At 42.0% G+C, this 22,785-nt stretch overlaps 1 protein-coding gene across 5 annotated transcripts in view; it reads left to right on the forward strand.

The window, feature by feature from the left end:
* The window catches only part of CDIN1 (CDAN1 interacting nuclease 1), a 208,679-nt gene extending 189,652 nt beyond the window's left edge, over positions 1 to 19,027 (forward strand). For all 5 annotated transcript variants that reach the window (XM_077759962.1, XM_077759958.1, XM_077759961.1 and 2 more), the window contains one exon: positions 16,819 to 19,027. In XM_077759962.1, coding sequence (XP_077616088.1) covers positions 16,819 to 16,948 — 130 coding nt within the window. In that variant the 3' untranslated portion in view covers positions 16,949 to 19,027. The remainder of the gene's footprint in view (positions 1 to 16,818) is intronic.
* Positions 19,028 to 22,785: the final 3,758 nt, after the last annotated feature.

The raw sequence follows: 22,785 nt of genomic DNA on the forward strand, positions 1-22,785 counted from the left end.
TAGTTAATAACATTCAAGATTGTTCCTTCATGTTCTCTCTTTTCTTAAATAATAAAACCATTTGTTACAAAGAACTATTAAGTCTGATGGAACTCTTGACAATGCTCTTGCTGTAACAGATAGTTGAGGATAAAGTCCAATGAAGACTCAAGTCCCTGCCCTGAAATTGGTGTGTGCAGCCCCTCTTGGTTATGTCACCTGAGCCCTAAATATGGAAATAGGCACAGCAGTGTCCTGTCATCAAGAACAGGAGCCCATATTTAAATAAAACTGAAGTCACGGCCATCACCTGGGTTTTCTGTCCAGTATCTTTGGAAGAAGTCTCCTGGTCATGTGATGCTGATCAGCCTTTCTTTTTAAAGGCAGGGATGACTATGAAGTGCTTCCCTGCCTTCTGGCCCAGAGAAGCTTCTAGACCAGTTAAAAATGTAAGAGCTGTCTGACTCCCCTTTATTCCTGCTTCCTACCCCTCAGTGCTTCACGTTATGTTTTCTCCCTGGGTCACGGAATAGAGTACTTCCTAGAGCTGTCTTGATTAGTAGTACTTGAATGATCCAGTTTTCTTTTTGTTAGTACCTTTATTTCCAGACCTCTGGACATAAATCTACCCATTCGTGGGTTGCGGAGGGGACCACAAGGGTTGGGGAAGTTTTAGTCTACTATTGGGTAGAATTTTTGTAATGGGACAACAACGAATGTATATAAAATGAAGTGTTGTGAAGCTTATCCTCCTATCTACCTTGACTCCAGGATGCAAATGCGATTCTCCTACATGAAGAGTCCCTGTAGTAAAGGGTTTGTAGTGAAACTAGACCTACAGGAACTTAACTAGAGATTGGGACGGAAGGGGTTTGGAGTGATGTAACTTTTTTTATACATTTGTTCATGGAGTGATGTTTTTCAGGATTTTAAAAAGTATGGTGAAGAGTCCCAAGTATGTACAGCAGCGAAGCATAGCTGTTCAGACAGGGAGGGCTACAGATCTGGCCTGACATCTTGACCACTTTGGCACTTAATCTCGTTGTGTGATAAGGTACTCCCCTCTCCACATCATTTTCTCATTAGTAAAATGCCACTGTTAGTACTTCCTACATCAGTTTTGCACAGATAAACGAATAATGTGTATGAAGTGGTTAGTGCAGTGTTTGGGCACAAGAAAGTACTTGTGTTCATTCTCTTCATTGTCCTTATCAGCAGATTAGCAGAACCCTGTAACTGTTTTCTAACCATTAAAATAAAAGCATTAATAGTAACAACACATGGCTTTTATTTTAAATGAGATAATGAAAGAGCTCCTAGATGGATCAGTTGGTTGAGGGTCGGACTTCGGCTCAGGTCTTGATCTCGCGGTTCATGATTTGAGCCCCACATCAGGCTTGCAGCTGTCAGCATGTCAGCACAGAGCCAGCTTCGGCTCCTCTGTCCCCCTCTCTCTGCCCCTCCTCTGCTTGTCCTCTCCCCAAAATGAAACATAAATGAGATAATGCATACAAAGAGCTCAGAGTAGTTGGCACATAGTGATGGTTCCATAATTACTACCTGCTATGATTATGGTTATTGGAACAGGTGTGACTAGCCGTGGTAGTACTTTTACCTAAAGAAACGAGTCAAATAGTCCCCATCTCCTAGAGTTAAAGATGGGGACTATACCATTATGTCAGTCAAGTGTTCTTTGAACCTAGGTGACTTGAGTCAGAAATGGGGTTAACTACAGAGCATTGCATTTACTAGAATGCCTTACTCTACTTGTATTTGGAGGGGAGCCGAACAGAACAATTACTCACAAATCCCAGACCTGGAGAAGGACTCAAAACCCAATCAAAACCCAAAGAACGAAAGATCAGGTATTTTCCACTATGTGGACCTTCCACACAGCCCACACCTCGCCCCGGGGAGGGGGGGGGTGCCATCCCTCTCCAACACTAAGGTCTGTTTGCAGGTGACCGCCAGCTGACCTCCCCCTGCTGTGTGTCTGTCTGCTCCTGGCGGTCCTGCTCCCCTCCCTGTCCTGTTGGTAACTGCCACCTGAATCTGGCCCAGGACGTCTTTTCTCTCTCCACTTGGAAACTTCCTGGCTCAGAGCCTCTTCTTATGGATCCACTAAATAACCCCTTTCCATACAAAATCAGGTACAATCTTTATAGGCTTAAACTTAAATTTTTGTAACTCCAGAGTTGACCTTCAACATCCATTTTCTTTTTTTTTTTTTACAAATAGTTTATNCAACATCCATTTTCATAATAAACTGAGAATATGTGCTATATTCTTCTCCTGAGCCCAATTTTCTATTTCTGTTTTGCTCTTTGACTGTACCTGCCCCTTTGGTGCAGAAGCAGAGTATAAATACAGGAAAAGCCTCACACCAACATAGAGCCCTCAGACTCTCATTGTCCTAAAGGAGCATTATAGGAAAGGGCAGAGGGCTCGCTCTGGAGAGTTGACGTGTTGCGGGAGAGCAGAGCGGGGAGGGACACACCCCGGCTCCTCCTGCTGAACTCGACAATGATACGGGCACCGTGGGATGGTATTTGTGGTTCACTGAGTGCAATCCCATGTGTCATACACAAATACCGTTCACTTTAATAGTTTGATATCTCTTCACTCATCTTAAACACCGTAAGGTATTTGGAAAGGGAGGAAGAAGTCAAACAGATGAACCTGCTGAGATATGGCTGGGAACAGTAGTACTTCACTTTGAGTGACACTTTTACAACCTTATCTTCTAGATGAAAGCTACTGTAAACAAAAGCCTACCTAAATTGATTGTATTTAAAGGGCTTGAGAGCCACCTGTGTGTTGCAAGTGGCTCCCGAATGTTTAGTTTTTCTTCTCCGCAGGCAATTCCTACCCATCTCACTCCAGGACCGCAAACACCAGTAGGATCCTTTCCAGGAAGTAGTAGTCGGGGTTCCTACCAGGTTTTAAACCACAGCATTTACTCCCCCAGGAACAACCTGGAAAACATACATTCCTCAGAGCAGAACCTCTGCTACTGGCTCTCCAAACTGTGTAATTTGGGCATATATTTAAGGATCATCTTGTCTATGACTTTCTGGGGGCACCTGAGTGGCTCAGTCGGTTAAATATCCAACTCCTGATTGCGACTCCGGTATTCATGATCTCACAGTCATGAGATGGAGCCCCACTTCAGACTCCGTCATGCTGGGCATGAAGTTTGCTTAAGATCCCCCACTTCCCCTCAGAAAAAAAGGACTTTGGGGTGCCTAGGTGGTTCAGTCGGTTAAGTGTCCAACTCTTGATTTTTGGCTCAGCTCATGATCCCATCGTTACTGGGTTTGAGCCCCATGTGGGCTCTGTGCTAATAGCATGGAATCTTCTTGGGGGTTCTTTCCCCCCTGCCTTTCTCTCTGCCTCTCCCTTATTCTCTCTGTGTCTTTATCAAAAAATAGATAAATGAACATTTAAAAAATGACTTTCCTTCCCTGTATGGCCAAGAGTTAACATGCATTTGGGGGCGGAAATCCTTTGCTATCATTCATAGCTTCTCCTGGGTCAGGAGCTCTAAAGTGGTCTTCATCCATGCATTCGTGTATCTGCTCACCTAGCATTTTTTGGCTGACTCCTATGGGCTGCTGAAATACAAGCTGCCTTCATGGAGTTTATATTCTGCAAGTGTTTGATAACTGCAAGGCCAGATTGTCCATATTTTTTTTACCTAAGAGGCGTTTATGGTTTTCTATTACCTGGCCATTTTTGCTAATGGCCTAGATGGTCCCAGCTCCTAACTTAACCCCTCTTTCCAGCATCTGCCTTTGTGGATCTACAAAACTGGGAGGTTTGCTTTTGAGGACTACGTTGGTTAGCCAAAGACCTTTTTCTTATCATGAAATATTTATTGTAAGAAAATTTTAACTACCTATTTAGAGCAAGTTGGGATTTGACATACCTGAAGCATTGTGTCACATTTGGTTAATGATAGATTTATAGGGCAACATGTATCAGCCTGAATCCTTCAGCTCTTTGACTTTGCCAAGGATGAAAATTCCAATAATTTCTTATTTTCAGCAGACTTTTATATATCCAGAACCCATAAATCTCTTTGTGCCTTGAGATAAATGTCTGAGTGAACTCTGGGTTACCCTGTAATCTTTGGAGAACTGAGCCAAGGAAGAAGAGACCCCATCTCCCCCCCCCCCACCNTGTGACTGTGCATATTTGGAGTAGGGAATATTTACGTAAGTAAACCTTTATAACCTACTTCTCATTTCTACCTGTTCGAATATTAGAAGTTCAGAAATAACCTCAAAATTGATCAGAGCAAGTCTGTGGTAGACTAATTGGTAAACACCAAAAATGGGCTATTCTGCCAGCCAAGGCTTTTGACCGGTATGATGACCATAATGGATAGTGATCATCATATCAATTATAAATTCTCTGGCATCAAACACTATATCAGCTGAAATGATGGACTTGCCTTTGGCCTGTTTCCCCGGGGAAATAACTGAGAAAACGTAATAATTCACACAACCAATCTTCTAAAGTACCCCAACTTTTGGAGGAAGGCTGGGGTATAAATTCTAGGTAGATATAATTTGCACCTAAGGTCACCCTGAAGTGTTCTCTCACTCAAAATACTTAAATGGTTTTAAGGTAAACCTGACATTGGCTACTGTGTGACTTTCAGGGTTTAGGCATTTGACATCTCTTCTTCCCATCTGAAGTTGCCTACTCTGTGTCCTCATTTAAAACAAAAACCAGAGCTATCAGATTTTATCCTCCAATTTCACAAGGAAGTCCTCTCAATTGATGCATCTGACTCCGTCCCATGAAGTCTCTCTGGCCCATAATCCTGCTCTTCACTCTTTCCTCCAAAGGTGAATCTATAATGGGGAAAATTAAAAGGGCCATTATAGGAATAAATACAACTTAGCTGAGAACTCACCTTGTCCAGGAAGACTTCTAGAGTAACGTGTCCTTGTAATTCTCCTTTTCTGTGGACCTTTTTAGCATTTCGTGTATTCAGTTGATAACTTTTATCTTAAGGACCTTGAGGGTGTTATGCTGAGCGAAATCAGTCTGGCAGAGGACAAATATCATCTGTTTTCACGTATAGGAGGATTAGGAGGAACTTAGAAACATGGGGGAGAAAAAGGGGGGAATGGTGGGGGAAAGGGAGAGAGGCAAACCATGAGAGACTCTTGAATGCTGACAAAAACTGAGGACTGATGGATGTGGGGGGGGGGTGGGCATGGAGGAGGGCACTTGTGGGGATGAGCACTGGGTGTTATATGGAAACCAATTTGACAAACTATTTGCAAAAAAAATTAAAAAAATAGATTTTGCTTCTACATTATTAAAATTTGAGTTGAAAGCAATTTAAGGAAGTCTTTTGTGACTTGTGCTCTATGGAGGATGTGTTCACCGGCTTGTGTGTAGTTTTCTTGTTCTTTGAGTTGCAAAATATTAACCGCCTTTAAGGGAAAATCACTAAGCCCACGGACCTCCTGCATCGCAGGCAACTTACATGGGACCTAGGTTTGTGTTTAAGTTTTGAAAATACATGCAAAAGAAACGTTTTCTAGAATCTTTGTGCCTAATAATCGTGTGATTACGGAAAATGTGGGTTAAATTCTGCTTGTAATTGTTACCTTCAGAAGACATTTTAGATAAAGATGAGATCATTCATATCTCCATACCTAACTGGGCCCACGTTGTGTTCTTGGTCCCTTTTATTTTCTATTTGCAAAGTTCATCCATTCCCATTTTTGAGACAAACTGGAACCCAGGGGTTATGAACTGAGCCAGGGACAGAGTTGCAGAATGGGTCGTGACCTCGTAAGCTGTCCTCTTTTCTGTGAAGCCGCACACACAAGCTTGTGTGCAGATCCGTGTATGTATGTGTGTACATACATTCTTACTAGGTAAAATGTAGATCACCTGACCCACCACCAGGAATAAGCATTTCTCCAAGAAGACAGATAATAAAGACAGCAGTTTAAAAACGAAATAACCTCTGCAGTTGTTTCCCATCCCACTCCTCTGTTTTCCTCTCGTGAGAAGAGATTGACGAGAGGCTAGGGAAACGGGAACTATGGCATCTAAGTGTATCCAACACAGGACAAAGTGGGGTTGAAATTAAGCACTTTTCCAGGCAATTTAATGTCGACATGAAAATGCCAAGTTACATAAACATCAAGGAGAATTTCAGGTGCTTGTGGTTGTATATTTATATACATTTGAAATTTTCGTCAAAATAATGTATCTTCTGTTTATTTTCTATGTGGCATGAAGGCCTGAGGTGCATCAGTACTTATATTTTACCCTTTTTATTTTCAAAATTCTAGTGAGTTGATGTTAGAGGTGCAATTTTAATAACCAAGATCGAGGAATCGAGTGAGAATATTCATAACTAGAGTTTTCTTCCTTTGTTCATTTTGCAAACACAGACCTTCCAGGCAAAAAAATAAATAAAAATGAAACAACCAAGTTACATTTTTATTTCATCTCTCAAGTTGCACAGAATATTTGCATTGTATATTAAATTGACCATAGTGCCAGAACCTTAGGATCCTATATTACGTGATCACTAATCTGTTATTACTGTACACATATTTACACATAGGCATAAATACACACTATGCATATAAACATGTGCAAGCATATTTCACTTGGACTGAAAAGTTATTTACAACTCTGTCTGGAGATACATACAACAGTGATTAACAAGTGCATAACCAATCTACAACACGCAGATTGAAACTAAATAAACAGTGGAAGAGTTTATTTTAAAACAATTACAAGATGTTTTATATTTCGCCGTTGTCCTGAACTGTGTGTTTGAGAATGCATCCTTCATGAAAACCACATGCAAGTCTTTTTGATGGTGAAACAATTGACTTCCAACAGCCACATGTCTGCACAGATCCTCAGAAGATCGCCCAGAGCCCACACAGCAACTCAAAAGGAGAAAGAGAAAAAAGGCCGTATGTGTACACACAAAACATATATACATAATATATACACACATCTATATACATATATGTATACACATAATACCTATATATACATGCATAATTCTTATCTATACTGTGCTAGTCTCCTTTTGGAGAATGGTTTTTTGTTTGCCTGTGAACTAAATTGAAAGACTTGGGTTGGAAACAAAGACTGGAATCAATACAATTGTTTTATTTTTATTGTTGAAGGACCCTCATGAGTAAGAAACTTGAGTAACTCATCAAATCATTCCATGGTCCTCTTGTTATCTTTCAATTAAAACTGTGTCAATCCAGATATCTATTTTTAGAACCCTAGTGCATCGAGATTCCTTTTGTTTTAATGTTTATTTTTTGTAGAGCGAGAAAGAGACTGGGTACAAGTAGGGGAGGGGCAAAGAGAGAGGGGGAGACAGAATCTGAAGCAGGCTCCAGGCTACCAGCTGTCAGCACAGAGCCCAAAGTGGGCTCGAAATCAGGACCCGCGAAATGATGACCTGAGCCACAGATGGATGCTTAACCAACTGAGCCACTCAGGCACCACAAGCATCCTTTTATGTAATCATGGTGATTCAGCTCATTAAGGAGTATTCGATCAATTTCACAAGTCTCCTCTATTCTGTGTCATAGGCAAATTTGTGAGTATATGAGTTCCACCACCTTCCCTTTTACACTGTATTGCCAAAAGAGATAAAAAGCGCCTGGTTCTTCAAAAATACGTAGTGATTTTCTTATAGGGCTGAAGACAAACACAGATAAGCCAAGTTAGTGCCACAATCATGAGCTACATCTCTATACTACAGGTATTTGTGGAGCAAAAATGGGCCGTTGGGGTTCACTCCATCAACCCTGCTTAGCAAGTCTGAACCTTGTTTTCTGGGAAGACAAATCTCCACCTGATTTGCTCTTAGACCCGTTGCTTCCCTTGGTTTTCCTCGTCGCTTATTCCAGCTGTTTATTTCCACTTACGTGAACAGGCTGCAGCAGTGTTCTGGATTTACTCCTCTTCCCTCCCATTTAGATCCTGCCCCATAACTTCTGAATTCCCTCACCGTGGGGAAACCTTTCTCATCTCTGAACTTGATGCAGCGATTCAGTAATTCCCGTTCCTCCGTTTACTTCACTGATTGTCAGATGCTTTAAATAGGCTCCCTCAAAAGTAATCACTTTAATTTCTTGTACCTGAGTTTTAAGTTGCTTTTCCATATACTTCCTAAGCACGGTGACCCTTAAATCGAAATGAGTAGCTGGATAAACTTCAGTGTGAAACTATTGACTTCACGCTTGCAGAATTATTCCTTGTAGACAGGTGAATCTCAACTCCTGTACAGAGCTTTTGATTAGTCGCCTGCCTTCCAGGGCCCCTGCTCGTCTCTTTTGCAGGTGTTAGAAATATTTTTCCAAGTTGAATGACTGTATAAATTGCTATATAAATACAAGGCATGATGACAGACCATATGGAGTAGCGGTTACAAGCACAAGCCTTAGAACCAGACTGCTGGAGCCTCCTTTTTTGTGCCTCATTTTCTTCTGTAGAATGGGGACGATCCTAGGTTGCTTGTGAATAACAAATTAATCTGTATGCCTAAAAGAGCTTGGGACACTGCCTGGTGCATAATAAGTGCCGTAAATGTTCCTTCTTCAGTGTTTGTTATCAGAATCATTATATCACTTTATATTGGTATTTTAAGATTTGATTTTTATGGAATCTCTACACCCAATGTGGGGCTGGAACTTAAAAACCTGACATCAAGTTTCTATGCTCTACTGACTGAGCTAAATAGGAGCCACTTTATATGTGTATTTAGACAATACCTTTATAAATCTAATTGCCTGGTCAGGGGCTCTCTGAAGTCTATGGGGACATAGAAGCTACAAAGCCTTCAGGAAACCAACCAGGGACTTAGATACCATTTTGCTAAGTTATCTCCAATAACTAAGTGTGATGAGAAGCCTCTGAATTCTTGCATCTACCTTTCACTTGAGTGCCCTCTGGTAACACACTTAATCTTGCTCCTTTTTCTCCGTAAGTAAAAACACCATCCAAGCAATGCCTGTTGTATGAAGAATAGTGTAAGGGTATGGTAAGGAAAGATGGTGTATTTTCTTAAAGCTAAGAAAGAGTAAGCAAGTCTTTTCTGAATTTGGGCCCAAATCTTCTGTCCATAGCTCTGAGTTTCTCACAGAGAAAATCTTTCAGTGAAAGACTGGATTCACAACTTCTGTCCGACATCCGTACTCCACCATCCTAGGCGATTGAGGATAACTAAATTGTTCCAGAAAACAAAGAATCCACTCACTGAAGTACCATTTGTAAAACATCCTTGGTGCCAGTCTTTTAAAAATAAATTAGATTCCTCTACTCTTAACAAAACTTAACCACCAATTTACCTGGACTGTCGCCAGCACCCGTAATTGACAAGGTCTATTTGCCCCAAAACCAAACAGCATTAGATGGCCATAATTGGAGGTTTTTAAAGGTCTCTTCTCTAGTTGTCAGCAGTCACTCACCTTGACTGGCAAGTATTCTACCTGTAACCAGCCTCTCACACCCTATCTCTGTACCTCATGTTTGCAGCTTCAGAAGCCCAAGAACCAAGCAATGCCAAAGCCACAGCGCTAGTGGGGTGCCTGCATGGCTCACTTGGTTAAGCGGCCAACTCTTGATTTGGGCTCAGGTCATGATCTTTGCAGTTCCTGAAATTGAGCCCCGCATCAGGCTTTGTGCTGACAGTGTGGAGCCTGCTTAAGATTCTCTCACCCTCTTTCTGCCCCTCCCCAGCTCACACACCTTCCCCGCCCCCCCTGTGAAATAAACTTGGGGGGGGAAACCACACCACTGGAGAAGACCTCCAGAATTCTTCATTTTGTATGTGATTTCTATACATCCATGAGTAACCCCAATGTCCTAGATACATAGCAGGCAGAGGTATTGGTGTATAGTCTAAGTTGGGAGCCAAGAAGCTCTGGTAGTATAAAAGTGCAGATCTGCTTCATAAGTTACTAGCCTCGGGGCGCCTGGGTGGCTCAGTTGGTTAAGTGTCCGAGTCTTGATTTCAGCTCAGGTCGTGATCTCACGGTTATGAATTCAAGCCCCATGTCAGGCTCCATGAGGACACATGGAGTCTGCTTGAGATTCTCTGTCTCCACCCCTCCACACCTTGTGCTCACTCATGTGAGCCTCTCCCAAATGACCGTTTGCTTCATTAAAGTGTGGAAGTTGAGAAGGCAAGAAAGTGTTGGGTGGGTAGCAAGATGAATGTCCATCTCTTGTAACCCAAGCACAGAAGTGAATTCTTAGACCACTTTTGCTCTATTCTTTTGTTAGAAGCAAATCACTAGTTCCAGCCAACATTCAAGGGGAGGGGATTACACAAAGGCGTGATCTCCAGAGGCATGGATCACTGAGGTCACCTTAGAAGTCGACTGACCACAGTGTCCTTCTGCGTCTCTTAGCTGCAGCTCAGACCCCCAGCACCACCCTGCTGTNTTTGAGAAGGCAAAGTGTTGGGTGGGTAGCAAGATGAATGTCCATCTCTTGTAACCCAAGCACAGAAGTGAATTCTTAGACCACTTTTGCTCTATTCTTTTGTTAGAAGCAAATCACTAGTTCCAGCCAACATTCAAGGGGAGGGGATTACACAAAGGCGTGATCTCCAGAGGCATGGATCACTGAGGTCACCTTAGAAGTCGACTGACCACAGTGTCCTTCTGCGTCTCTTAGCTGCAGCTCAGACCCCCAGCACCACCCTGCTGTGGGTCTTTTTTCATTCCTGTTGTTGCCACATTGGGTTTGAGGCTTCTCTCGCGTGCCTCTCTTCCTACAGATTAGAGACTGCCCTCCATAGAGTGAGTTCTAAATGCGATCAGATGCAATATGTAAATGTCTTTTAGTTCACTTTTTACTGTGAAGATGAACCTTATGTGCAAGGACAGGTTACTTACAAAGTTAAGTATTTTCACACAGCTTTAATATGCCTTAGAATTACCCATTTCAAACTCTTTTACATGCTTTTTACCCAATGTAACCTGTCCACCCATAGAAGTTCTAACAAACTAGAACAATGTCCCCTAATCTTGCCAAACTTGAAAATCTTTAAAACAACAATTTTTGNTTAAAGCTCTTCAAACTCTTTTACATGCTTTTTACCCAATGTAACCTGTCCACCCATAGAAGTTCTAACGAACTAGAACAATGTCCCCTAATCTTGCCAAACTTGAAAATCTTTAAAACAACAATTTTTGCTATACTCCATGTGATTATAGCTGTGCTTTTAGATTCCATCTACTTAGACAATACATAATGACTGAAAGCTACTATAAATTCTATTTTTGTGCATTTTTTAAACTTTTTATAAATTGTCAAGGTCATGTACAGTGTGCTCTTGACTTTGGGAGTAGATTCCCATGCTTCATCACTTACATACATGTTTATCCCAACAAGTGCCCTCCTCAATTCTTATCAGCTGTCCCCTCTCCCCCCACCCACACCCCATCAACCCTCAGTTCTCTGTATTTAAAAATTTTGTATGGTTTCCCTCCCTCTCTGCTTGAAACTATCTTTCCCTCCTTCCCCCGTGGTCTTCTGTTGAGTTTCTCAAATTCCACATGAGTGAAATATTTTATGTGCATTTTTAAAGTAAGACCTGTTTGTTTTTTCTGAGGATAGTGTTTGGGGCATATAGGGGGTCTATTACAATCTCAAGAGTCCCTGGCCCAAGTTTGTGGACCTCTGAGTTAAATCTCAGGGCTGAGGTCAAGAACTCCAACGTCCATGGGGTCAAGTGGACAACAAAAATGAAGAGAATAGGCAGGACATAAGAAATGTGGCTTTTTCCATTCCTTAAAAGTTTTTTTAATGTTTATTTTTGAGAGAGAGCAAGCGAAGGCAAGTGAGCGAGAGTCGGGGATGGGTAGAGAGAGAGGGGGACACAGAATCTGAAGCAGGCTCCAGGCTCTGAGCTGTCGGCACAGAGTTGGATGTGGGGCTCGCACTCACAAACACTGAGATCGTGACCTGAGCTGAAGTTGGACACTGAACCGATGGAGCCACCCAGGTGTCCGTCCCCTTCCATTTCTTTCCTGAAACATGAAGTTATCTTTTCCTTTCCCAAATTTGAGAGAGAAGAGTATGGAGAAATGAGTCTCTACAATTAAAGTCTAGAGCACAAGCACAAGGCTTAAATGGAACCTGGGGTGGAGCCTCAACATCAGCGACGACTAACAGCGAATGGTAGGGACGACAGCAAATTTGGAACATAGGTCTTGTCAAAAGGGGGCAGGTGTTACTTAGCTCCAGCTGATTGCCAGATCAACTAATTTCCCAAAAGATGCTGAAGGTACAGGATTTTGTATAAAGAAACTTTTATGTTGGCTCCTTTTTTTTTTTTTTTCTTTTTAACTGATGAAAGCTCAGCTTCAATTTAGGGGATCCCGTCACAGAAATGTCATTTCCCCATTGGTAAGGAGACTCACTCCATGTTTTCAAAAGCTACATCTGTAGGAGAATTTTTATTCAGGTTGAATGAATACACAATTCTTGGTAAATTTCGGACATTGGCCCTAAGTCTGTGCTCAAGAGCTACAACATGAATCTATTCACTTCTTCCCAGGAGTGCTCTAAAAATCAGGCTAGTGAGTGAGCATGTTACCACCCCTGCATGCTTATTTCTACGTCATGCACACTGTCATTCTAACAGATCTTCAGCTATCTTAGAGTTCCTCTTCTGGATCAATTTCAGACCAGAGATACCCCTCTTAAAACTAGACATCAGCCCTGCAAACCACCCTAGGCATGGTCTAACTGGTTCAAAGGGCTCTTTCTCTGGTTCAAGTCTAATAGGATGTCACCCTGTATGACAGACTGATCGCTACCTCATAGTGAGGCAGTCACAGATCCTGCAACCAGACTGCCTTGAGCTCCGAAACCAGTTCCTCCACTTTTTTTTTTTTTTAAGCTACAGACCTTTAGCAAGCTACCTAATTACTCAGTGCCTTGGTTTTTCCATTTGCAGAATGGGGACATTAATTGCACCCGCCTTGTCAAGTTGCCCTGAGAAGAGCGTCTAGCACATAGCAAGTGCTCCAAAAGTGATAATGATTTAAGGTTGTTGTCACTGTTAATATCATCCCCATGATTCCAAAGTATGCCATCCACGTGCTTCTCTTGATTCCTAATAAAAAGGCCAAGCCGTGGTAGTGGCCGAGCCCTGCCAGCATGCCTCTCTCGAGATTGCCCCTGGTTCGGCGACCAGCACAAAGTTGTCTGATCCGATGAGGAGCTTCATGTTCTCCACCCTATCCTTGAGAGGAGCTGGCAGGCACCGTGCTGGCAAGATAACCTCGCAACGATCTGTTTATGAAGAGGCTGACCACAGTAAACAACTTTATAGAATCAAGTCCTTGGTTATCTGAACCAACAGAAAGGAACATATTGGTTGATATTGAAAAATTATCACGCATATAAATAAAATATATGGTCTCTGCCCTCAGCCGGGTCACAGTGTAGCAGAGACCAATGGTGAAACTAATAATCCCTGGGAGACCTATGTGCCCCCAAGCCACCACAGGGTCCCCAGCTTTCACTCCACAGTCTCCTGCTTAATTTCTCTAAAGCCTCTACAATGAAGGAAACCATAGAAATGCATTTCAAACATGTATAAGTTTGTTGTTACTTAGAAGGAACTTCATCTTTCATACACACCCTCTGGGTCTGTCCCGGCTTTTGACTTTCACCTCCCGTTTGCTTCAGGAGGGATTTGTTGTTTTTGCAAATTTGGCAGTATTTTATTTGCAAGCAAAATTACTTGTTTAAAAGTCACTGGGGCTCCTAGTCTCTGCAGCACAAGAGTGTTTAAAATCCATTTGGGTGGAGTCTTTGATCTTCTTACTGGACCACAAGTATAGTAATATGAAAATTACAGTCAACCTTGAAATATGTTTACAGAGTCCATTCAGGTACCCATGCACATCCCCTTCCAGAATGTCTCCGGCTGGTAGGGAGGGACTGCCATCCCAGGAGCAGACCAGCCCTCTGCGGCGCACATTCCCTCAGACCCAGGGACTCTGTTTTCCCTTAGATGCATTAACAGTCTTTGATTTTTATTGGTCACAAAGGTTATGTTTGCCCTCCCCGTGATCTCCTCCTTGGCTAGCAGTGCCGCAGTAAATGGGAACGGGCATCAAAGAGCTGAAATCACTCAACCCACGAGCATGTACTTGACCTACATAAAAACTTCCTGGGTCCTGTTCTCCTTGGTTTACACCTTTTCAGAAAGAAATGCTAGACCTGGATTGCTTGGTTTTTCAAATTATCAACCAAAATGTTCCTTTCTGTTGGTTCAGATAACCAAGGACTTGATTCTATAAAGTTGGTTACTGTTGCGAGGTTATCTTGCCAGCATTTGATAATCTCTGGATCCTGAATTTATTGGAGAAAGCTCAGAAATAGACTAAAGTAGGTTTTGGGAACAAGGCCAGATCTTTTCTGTCATTCAGTGTCCAAATTTGTCACCCGATAAGTCCCTATTATCACTGTCACTCAAAAAACACCTAATTGGACAGCCTTTACCACCGATTGCCATTTACGAAGAGAAGTTGTGTTGCCTTGTTTTTAATTAAGCATCTATCGTCAGAGCTTTTGAGTCCCACGAGAGGGCTAATAGTGCCTAAGTGAATACAATTCTATCCAAAAGCTAAGAAACAAAGGCTTAGATAGATGGTAAAGTCCTCTGAAGCGTCACTACTCCTGTATACTGAAAATACTTTGTAGATCCGCTATACTCCCTTCAGGGAGTCCAAGGAGTGCACCACTACAACGAAATGTTCAGATTCACAGTCTTTCAAAACCTTTTCCAGTTAGAGATTTCATTTGTTGCCTCACAAGTGAAACCAGTCCATTTTCTTGGGCATTGAGGTGTTCCCCAGCCTGGCTTTTCTGCCTGGAAAATGCCATTTTCGTAAAGAGCTGTCATGCTTCGTGTCCTTCGGCGTATGATTTAGCTGTTGAGGGGAAGTGCAGGCTGCACTTGCTCTCTCAGTGCAGGTGGTATGTGTTTTTGTTTTATTAAATCTTTAAAATACTGAGCTTGTTGTTTATGACCTCCATATATTCTTTTGTTCTTACCATGACTGGTTAGATCATTTTTTTTTCCTCTCCCTTTGTAAAAATATTAGTGCCTTTCTAAAGAACATCGTGGTCTCCTGAATGGCTGCATAATACAGCAGGGGAATGTGTTGAGCTCCATGTTAGGTCTGTAGAGGCTGTGACTCAGGGCTGCTTCCCCGATAGGAAAGTTTGAGGCTTCTCAGACACACTATCATGGATCCTCCTGCCCTTGCTGGACTTGTTCGGACAAACCTGAGATCCTTTGATACTCATCAGAGCCTTTTGTAAAAGAGAGATAGCAAATGGTCTATGTTCCGGTTGCAAACAATTGTTAATACAACTTGCTAAGAAACCCTCAGTTGAGTGGCAGTAAGGTCTCACAGGCTCCTCCGTGGTGGCCCCCCATGGCAGGTAAATACCCTCGAGCCTAGTGGTGCAAGGCCATCTCACTGTGGTACACAGCACCTGGGTCCCCCAGAGCCACTCATCAGTAGATGGGTTGCCCTTCTGTCCAAAAGGTTTAATTGATCTTGGATTCAACTTGACTTACCCTACTGATGTGAATCCCCAAATAAACTGTTCCATGACATCTAACTGAACTTGGTCCTGTGCATACAGTACTTGTAGCCCAATCTTGCACTATTAGTTTTGGCAAGGGCACTGCAGCATATAATAAATCACGGAAGGAGAAAAGCTTTTTGGCCTAACGTGGCTCAGCCTGCTGTAATGTCAGAATACAGAAAGCAGTTCTGTTTTTAGACACCCTTTTACTAACCCAACATTCATAATTTACGATGTCACTGTAAAATTCCTGCAACATGACACCAAAAGTAGGGCTGCCCTTTAATTAAGTACTCTCGGTAGGAAAAAGGTGAAACTGACGGGCAAAACCTCTCTGTGTGCACAGTGATTGATAGTGATTACATCTTTATGAACCCAGCCTAGAGGTCTCCACTTCCTGATGGGCGAAGTTGTCTGTAGGGCTACTTCCTGAGTCTGCAACTAACCAAATTGGAGATAATGTGGAGGCACAACTTAGAAAGATTGAGGATTTGAGCCAGCATCTGTCTATACTTCTTCATGGTCCACATGACATTATCCATCTTCATAAGAACCTATGACCAAATTTCATGCCACGCTCATACTTAGGCTATACGCAGAGATGAAGGGTCAGAGATAAGGTCTCTCTGAGGAATCCCAGTTGTCATCTGGATTTTTTTTTTTTTAATGGAGTTGGAAGAGTAGATGACCAAAGAATCTTCTGGCCCCATTGGTACATGCATAGAACATTTTGGCCAGAAGAGGGCCGTGGCCTGTTCCACTTGCTACGTAGAAAATCCTTTTGTTTTCCCCTTGGTTGAAAATAGGCAAGGAGGTGAGGGAGCGTTAGGAGATAAAATCCCAAGTCTGGTGCTCCCCACCAGTAACTTGTCACTGTTGAGTCTGGTTTTATCCTTCATCAGTTAGGTACTCCCATCAACCCGATGATCTTGAGCACATCTTCCTGCAAGGTGACAAGGGTCCCATGTGTATTTGCAATACTTGAGGTTCCTTGAAAGGGAATAAATCTGAGGTCATAGTGGAACTTTTATTAAATAAGCCCATTGCCATAAGTTCAGCCCTCGGTCACAATTGTAGCAACCAGAACAAAAACCTTGTGAAATGATATCTCCAAATCATCGCAATGCTTCAAAGATCACCATTCTCGAGAATTCTGTTGATCCAATACACACATGTTATTTTCTCATGTTTTTGCAGATTTGGGCCGGGCTTAGTCATCTATTGGTACGGCTTTATCCAGGAGCTGGACTGTAACCGGGAAAGGGGTATCCTGCTCAAAGCCTGTTTCCCCACGGACATTGTCACCTTATGCCATAGCCTAGCTTGACCCCGATGATCCTGGAAGAGAAGCTGGGAGGAGAAGGTGAATCCGGAAGCAATTTTACTTTCCTGCAGTGTCAACTCCTGGCAGCATCTGCCCTGAACTTGAGCTGAACTCGGACTGCCCGTGGCCACGCCACTACCTCTTTAGACAAACATATCAAGAGTTTCTGTTTTCCTTCATCCCTTGCTGATGTGAACAGCCAAGAACTACAGACACAACCCACTCATTATCAGCATTTCTGTCTCTGTCAAACAGTTAGTTTACAGATAGTCATAATCTTTCTTCCTTCCGGATGGTTTCTGCTTGTATACTGAACAAAAGAAGAAATGTGGAGACTTGAAAGGTGTGATTTTTCAATTCTCCCAGTTCCCGAACCACCCTCTTATTTTTTTTTTTTTATTTTCCCCTAAGCCTCCATTCATTCTTTGTCCCTCCCCACCTCCCCTGTGTCTCTTCACATACCCTCACAGGTACCCAGTGTTGCATTACCATCCTGGAATAACCTAGCACAATCCTAGCAGCATGGAAGATCAGGAAGGTGAAACGAGATTTTTTGCCCTCACTTGCCAGGCTCCAGTAGACCTCGATGGTAGTCTCTGCTTATTTTGTCCAGTCTTTACGGTTTCCTTGCTTCCCTGGCATTGAACCAAGCTGAAAAAATAGACTTGATGAGAACTTCCTCTTTTTATAATACTTAAACACCAAAGATTTTTCCCTTTATCTGATGTAAAAGTATTGGTTATGTTGTGTCTAGAAACCATACTCCTTCTTTGGACTGGAGCTAAAGGGAGACCATTGAAAGGTGGTGCCAGCCTGGGCACAAGTGTATTTTTAGACACGGCTACTTGGTGGTGTATGTGGTAGTCGGCATTTTTATGTGTACAATTGTTTACAAGCACATCCTGTGCACGGCTTTGTATCTGCATTTTATGCGACATAATAGTTACATAACAGATAACTTAGGTGCTAGAAATGTTCAGCTTTGACTGAAGTATACCAGAAATAAGCCTAGAGTGATGTCCACATAAGGCAAATCAAAGGGATTTTGTATATGCTTGCTTTAATTTACTCCATTTTTACACTGCTAACCAAATTTCAATCTAAAGCAAAATAAATTCCTTATAAACCTATCTTCTGGGAGGTTAAAAACAAAAATGTATTTATAAAATACTTGGCCCCATGTTGGAAACCCATGATAGCTTTTATAATTTTGAATAGATGAAATTGGGAAACAGTAACAAGTAGAACTTCTGCACACACCTCTGTTACATACATTGCTTCTTTCAAAAGACTAAATATGCCACGTGTACCCTGTTCATCTTGTACCTAAGAAGGTTTGCCAAAAAAAAAAAAAAACTCCCAGCTGCCTTTCGTTTTGAAGGACACAAACACATCCGGTCCAGACGTGTGCATTTGAACTCTGTTGTGGGTTGTATTAAACAAAAGAGGTAGAGAATGAAATGGTAAGGAGGTCTCTGGCAGACTTCTGTTTCGGGGTAAAACTATGCAGGGTTTGTGAGTGACACAGAATTACCTAAAACTGCTGTTGTCTTCATGTGTGCGTGTGTGCGCGCACGCACACACACACACATACTTAAAAACTGTTAAACAGTTTCATGGCATGCTCTAAACTGCTGTTTTCTTCAGGTATAAATTACATTTATCCGCACAGATGTTGAAAACCCTGTTAAGCCCTTGTCAAGGATTTGTTGGTCTTACATTAAACAAACTTATGATGAGGGTGCACAAAAAAAAGAAAAAAAAACACAAGAGGTGCTTGCATTTCAAATTGGTTCTTCTACCTGGTGGCCTGACATAGTGGCCCTTCAACGTGGGAATGAAATGTGATGATAAAGTTTTCAAGTTTCGAAATTAAGTGCCTTCGCACTGGAAACGAGTGCGATTGTTCTACTCTTGAGCTGGGAGGGTATAGGGAGACGGGAGCAGTGTTCCCAGATAGGAAACTCCAAGCATCCTTGTCCTTTCTTCCTTTTATGGTAGAAATCTTTCTCTGTGTTATACCGGTATGTGTTTGCTGTTTGTGCTTGAAGTTGAGACAATAAAAAAAAAAGTCTCTGGAAAGGAGACAGGATGCTTTTTTATGGTTGTCGTCATTAGAACATTAAAGCAACATCTTTAGATGTTGAACATCACTGCAAACTGCAGTGATGAATTATGCCACCGCAGAAAAGCAGGTGTATGTGGACAATGTAAACCGAAATGATGTTCTTTCCGGCATACAGACTTGCCAAGCACCTGCTGTCACAGAGACCCCATGTGAAACGTGGCAAGAGATCAGCTCAGTGCAGGGCTGATCCAGCACTGATAATTTAAGGTGGCTGTATAGACTCCTTTCCACCCTTATTTCTGTGCACTACACCCTTCCCCCCCCCCAAAAAAAAGTGAAATTGTTGTTTTTTCATCTGCCTTCTAGTGAGGTGTATGTCAACTATGCTCAGCACTCCTCAAGTCGCATATGAAAGGAAGAGCTTAGGTGGCCAAAGCAGAAAGCTAGATCTCCAGGGGAAACCATTTTCTTATAACTATTCGTGATCATAATCAGCAGGGCTTGATTCCATCCTGGAAAAGATGATAAATTGTTGGTCTTTAGGGGGTGCATTAGCTCAGGTCACAAGGGGATTGCTTAGAGCCCTGGATGAGGTCATTCACTAAATGGTCCCTGGTGGGCCACGCTAATGAGCGCACAGCGCCCAAGTGAACAGTTACTCCACTCGCCTCTCGCTGAGAGCTCCGCCGACTTAGCTTGGCCCCTGAGGAACCGAGATACCTTAGGTGTCTGTTCTTTTTTAACATTCTCCCCACTACAGACATGGTGTTTCATTGGATTTAAATGTTTAGTGTTTTCATATGCTACTTCCTTCACCCACCTCCTCCCTGTCCTTTCTCCTGTCACTAACCTTGGCCAGTTTCCTTCCATGTGGACCTGTATTCTGCATTTCCTCACTACTCTTTGATTCATTTAGTCTCCAGAAAATGGTCCCTGGATCACAATGCGTCCCATCTGACTCCTGATCCAGATACCTTCAGGGTGGGGGTTAGCAGGTAGCAGGTACACCTGAAGAATCCTAAAACTTCTGGGAAGATTTTTACAGGGTCAAACAGGATAAGAGGTTTAGACCATCAAGACATGTGGCCTAATGGAGCCAAAAGAACCTGTGAGGTTTACAGCTACGTTCCGGCCTGAGTGGTGGTGGTGGTCTGTCTGCAGATGAAACTTACGAATTGGGAAAATGCCTGTATGATTTCATTAAAGAAATGCCCCCTAGCTTGTGCATGGTGGGGAGTGGCTTGCCATTTTCCATGTGATCTGATGGGAGCAAGTCCTCTCAGAACAGGGAAGGAAGAAGAAAATCCCACAATTGGGACATTTTTCTTAAGCTGTTATTTTTTTTTTATTTTGAGAGAGGAAGCAAGGAAAGGTCAGAGAGAGGGGGAGGCAGAATCCCAAGCAGGCTCTGCACGGTCAGTGCAGAGCCTATGCGGGGCTCAAACTCTTGAACCGTGAGATCATGACATGAACCCAAATCAAGAGTCAGGCACTTAACCGACTGAGCCACCCAGGCACCCCGGGGCATTCTTGACCAGGGTATAGGAGCAAAGCCAGCTTAACGCGAGAGGAAACCAAAGGGCAAACAATGGTGAGTCTGCCTACAATGTTACCATTTATAGAGAAGCACTTCTCTGAACCTGTCTGTAAGGTCACTCTTAGGTAAAGGAAGGGTGACCGTGACAAAGTCTGGGCCCTCTAATTGTATTGCCCCAAGCGAACCTTCCCATATATAGTAAACATGATCTTTTATTAAGAACATGCCTGGATTCCAAAGATTAAATAAGGAAGATGGAATTATGAAATAATATCCAGTGCAGCTTGGGTTCCCCTCGTGGTTTTCACTTTCCTGCTATTGTTTAGAAAATGGCTGTGAGACAAAGAGCTGCTTAGGTCAAGCACAATAAATTAGAGTTTTCATACAATAGTAATCCACTAAAATGATTTCAAAGCTTGATCAAAGTACTTCAAAAAGACTTTTAAAACTTTTCCACAATACAGGGAGAGGGGAAATGCTCACTTGATACTTTAATTCATTTCAGTTAGTACAGCAGTTAGAGCTTTTGCTCACACTTACTTTATATAAAACCCAACTCATGAGTTAAGTAAATCCAACTTGTTCTTTTTTTATGTGTAAATAAAGAAGACTTAAGTTTTCATCTAGTTAACTGGAACAACTAAACATCAGGAGTCCCTTGTAAGGAAAAGATACATATAGTACCACCTTAAAATATGTATAATATAATATTTAATTGTGATAGTGAAGGTATTTAGTCAGACGAACTCCCTGGGCTTAGAATCAAGGGTATATCTGTGGATTTATTTTGCGTCTTAATCACGGCAACCGATGGGTTTCATTTTTCATTCCTTCTCCCGCATCACTTGGATTTGTCTAGAGCTGTCTCATTCCAAAGGCAAGGATGATGGGAAGTACCCTAATGATAGCAAACCTAAGCAAATTCTAGGCCCAACCATATATAAAACAGTGTGGGGCTGCAACACTCAGCCAAAGACCCATGGCGCTACGTCAACGTAATTTTTATTTTTTAAAAGGAAGGTCATTTTGAGATGCCGACATGAAATGTAACCAAGTCAATTAAGTAATAACAATTGAAGTTCAGAGTTTAATTGAGGGCTGAACATGAAGCCAATGACCATTAACCCAAAGCAGTCATGAATTCCCCTGAAAACTGCCTTGCTTAAAGGTATTTCCAGAATAACTCACACTTTTTTCTTAAAAAAAAAAAAAAAAAGCCTTTGTCAGCTTTATGTTCGACACTGATACATTCAGAAACAACTGTTTAGTATGTGTCTAGTAGACTTTCTGTATTTTTAAGTTTTAACTGAAATTTCTAGTATGGAGCAAATCAAAATCGACATATTCCAAACCGCCTCTACAGAAAACCACGCTTTTGTAAGTAAACTGAGAGATAGAAGCACCCCTTAGTTGATCGTGGCACATTTATCTCAATTGTTGACCTTTTTCTTTCTGTAGTTAGATTATAATCTCCATAGAGTAGAAACGGCATTTGTCCTGTTTTGCTCTAGCCCCCAACAGCTAACAGAGTTACGGGCACAGAGCGGGTGCTCAGTATATGTTGAATGAACAAATGAATGACTATAAACTTAGACTAAGTATGTTCTCATTTGCCTGCATTTAAAAAGTAATTGGAACCTTTTAATTTGAACTGTCATTTTTAGCTGAAAATCTTATTTACTAGAATCAGAAAAGCATCACATAGGTATAGGTATAAGCTGAAAATCTTATTTATTAGAATCGGAAAAGCATCATATAAGAATAGGTAGGTATTCAGGTATGAATTACTGGGCCACCTAGGTGGCTCAGTCAGTTGAGCATCAGACTTTGGCTCAGGCCAATGATCTTGTGGTTTAGGAGTTCAAACCCCACATCAGGCTGTCTGCTGACAGTGCAGAACCCACTTCATATCTTCTGTCCCCCCCGCCGCTCATGCTGGCTCTCGCTCTCTCAAAAACAAACATTTTTAAAAATCTAAAAATTTTAAATAAGTATTAATAAAGTGTTAATTACTTTGGAAACCCTCAAAACTTCAAAGCAGGTTCATCAGTGTATTTTAGGATGCGTACTAGTTTTTAGGGGAATTCATGTGATGACATTGTATTTACCTTCAAGTTAGCCTTAGGGCAGTGTCATTCCATTATATTGCTAAAGAAACTAGAACAATTAAAAATCTTAGTTTCTCTTTTTAACAAAAGGCTTAAGGCATTACTTTTATCTTTACATTTCTATTTA

The sequence above is a fragment of the Crocuta crocuta genome, unplaced genomic scaffold (genome assembly GCF_008692635.1).
Source record: "Crocuta crocuta isolate KB4526 unplaced genomic scaffold, BGI_CrCroc_1.0 scaffold293, whole genome shotgun sequence".
NCBI classification, from domain to species: domain Eukaryota; kingdom Metazoa; phylum Chordata; class Mammalia; order Carnivora; family Hyaenidae; genus Crocuta; species Crocuta crocuta.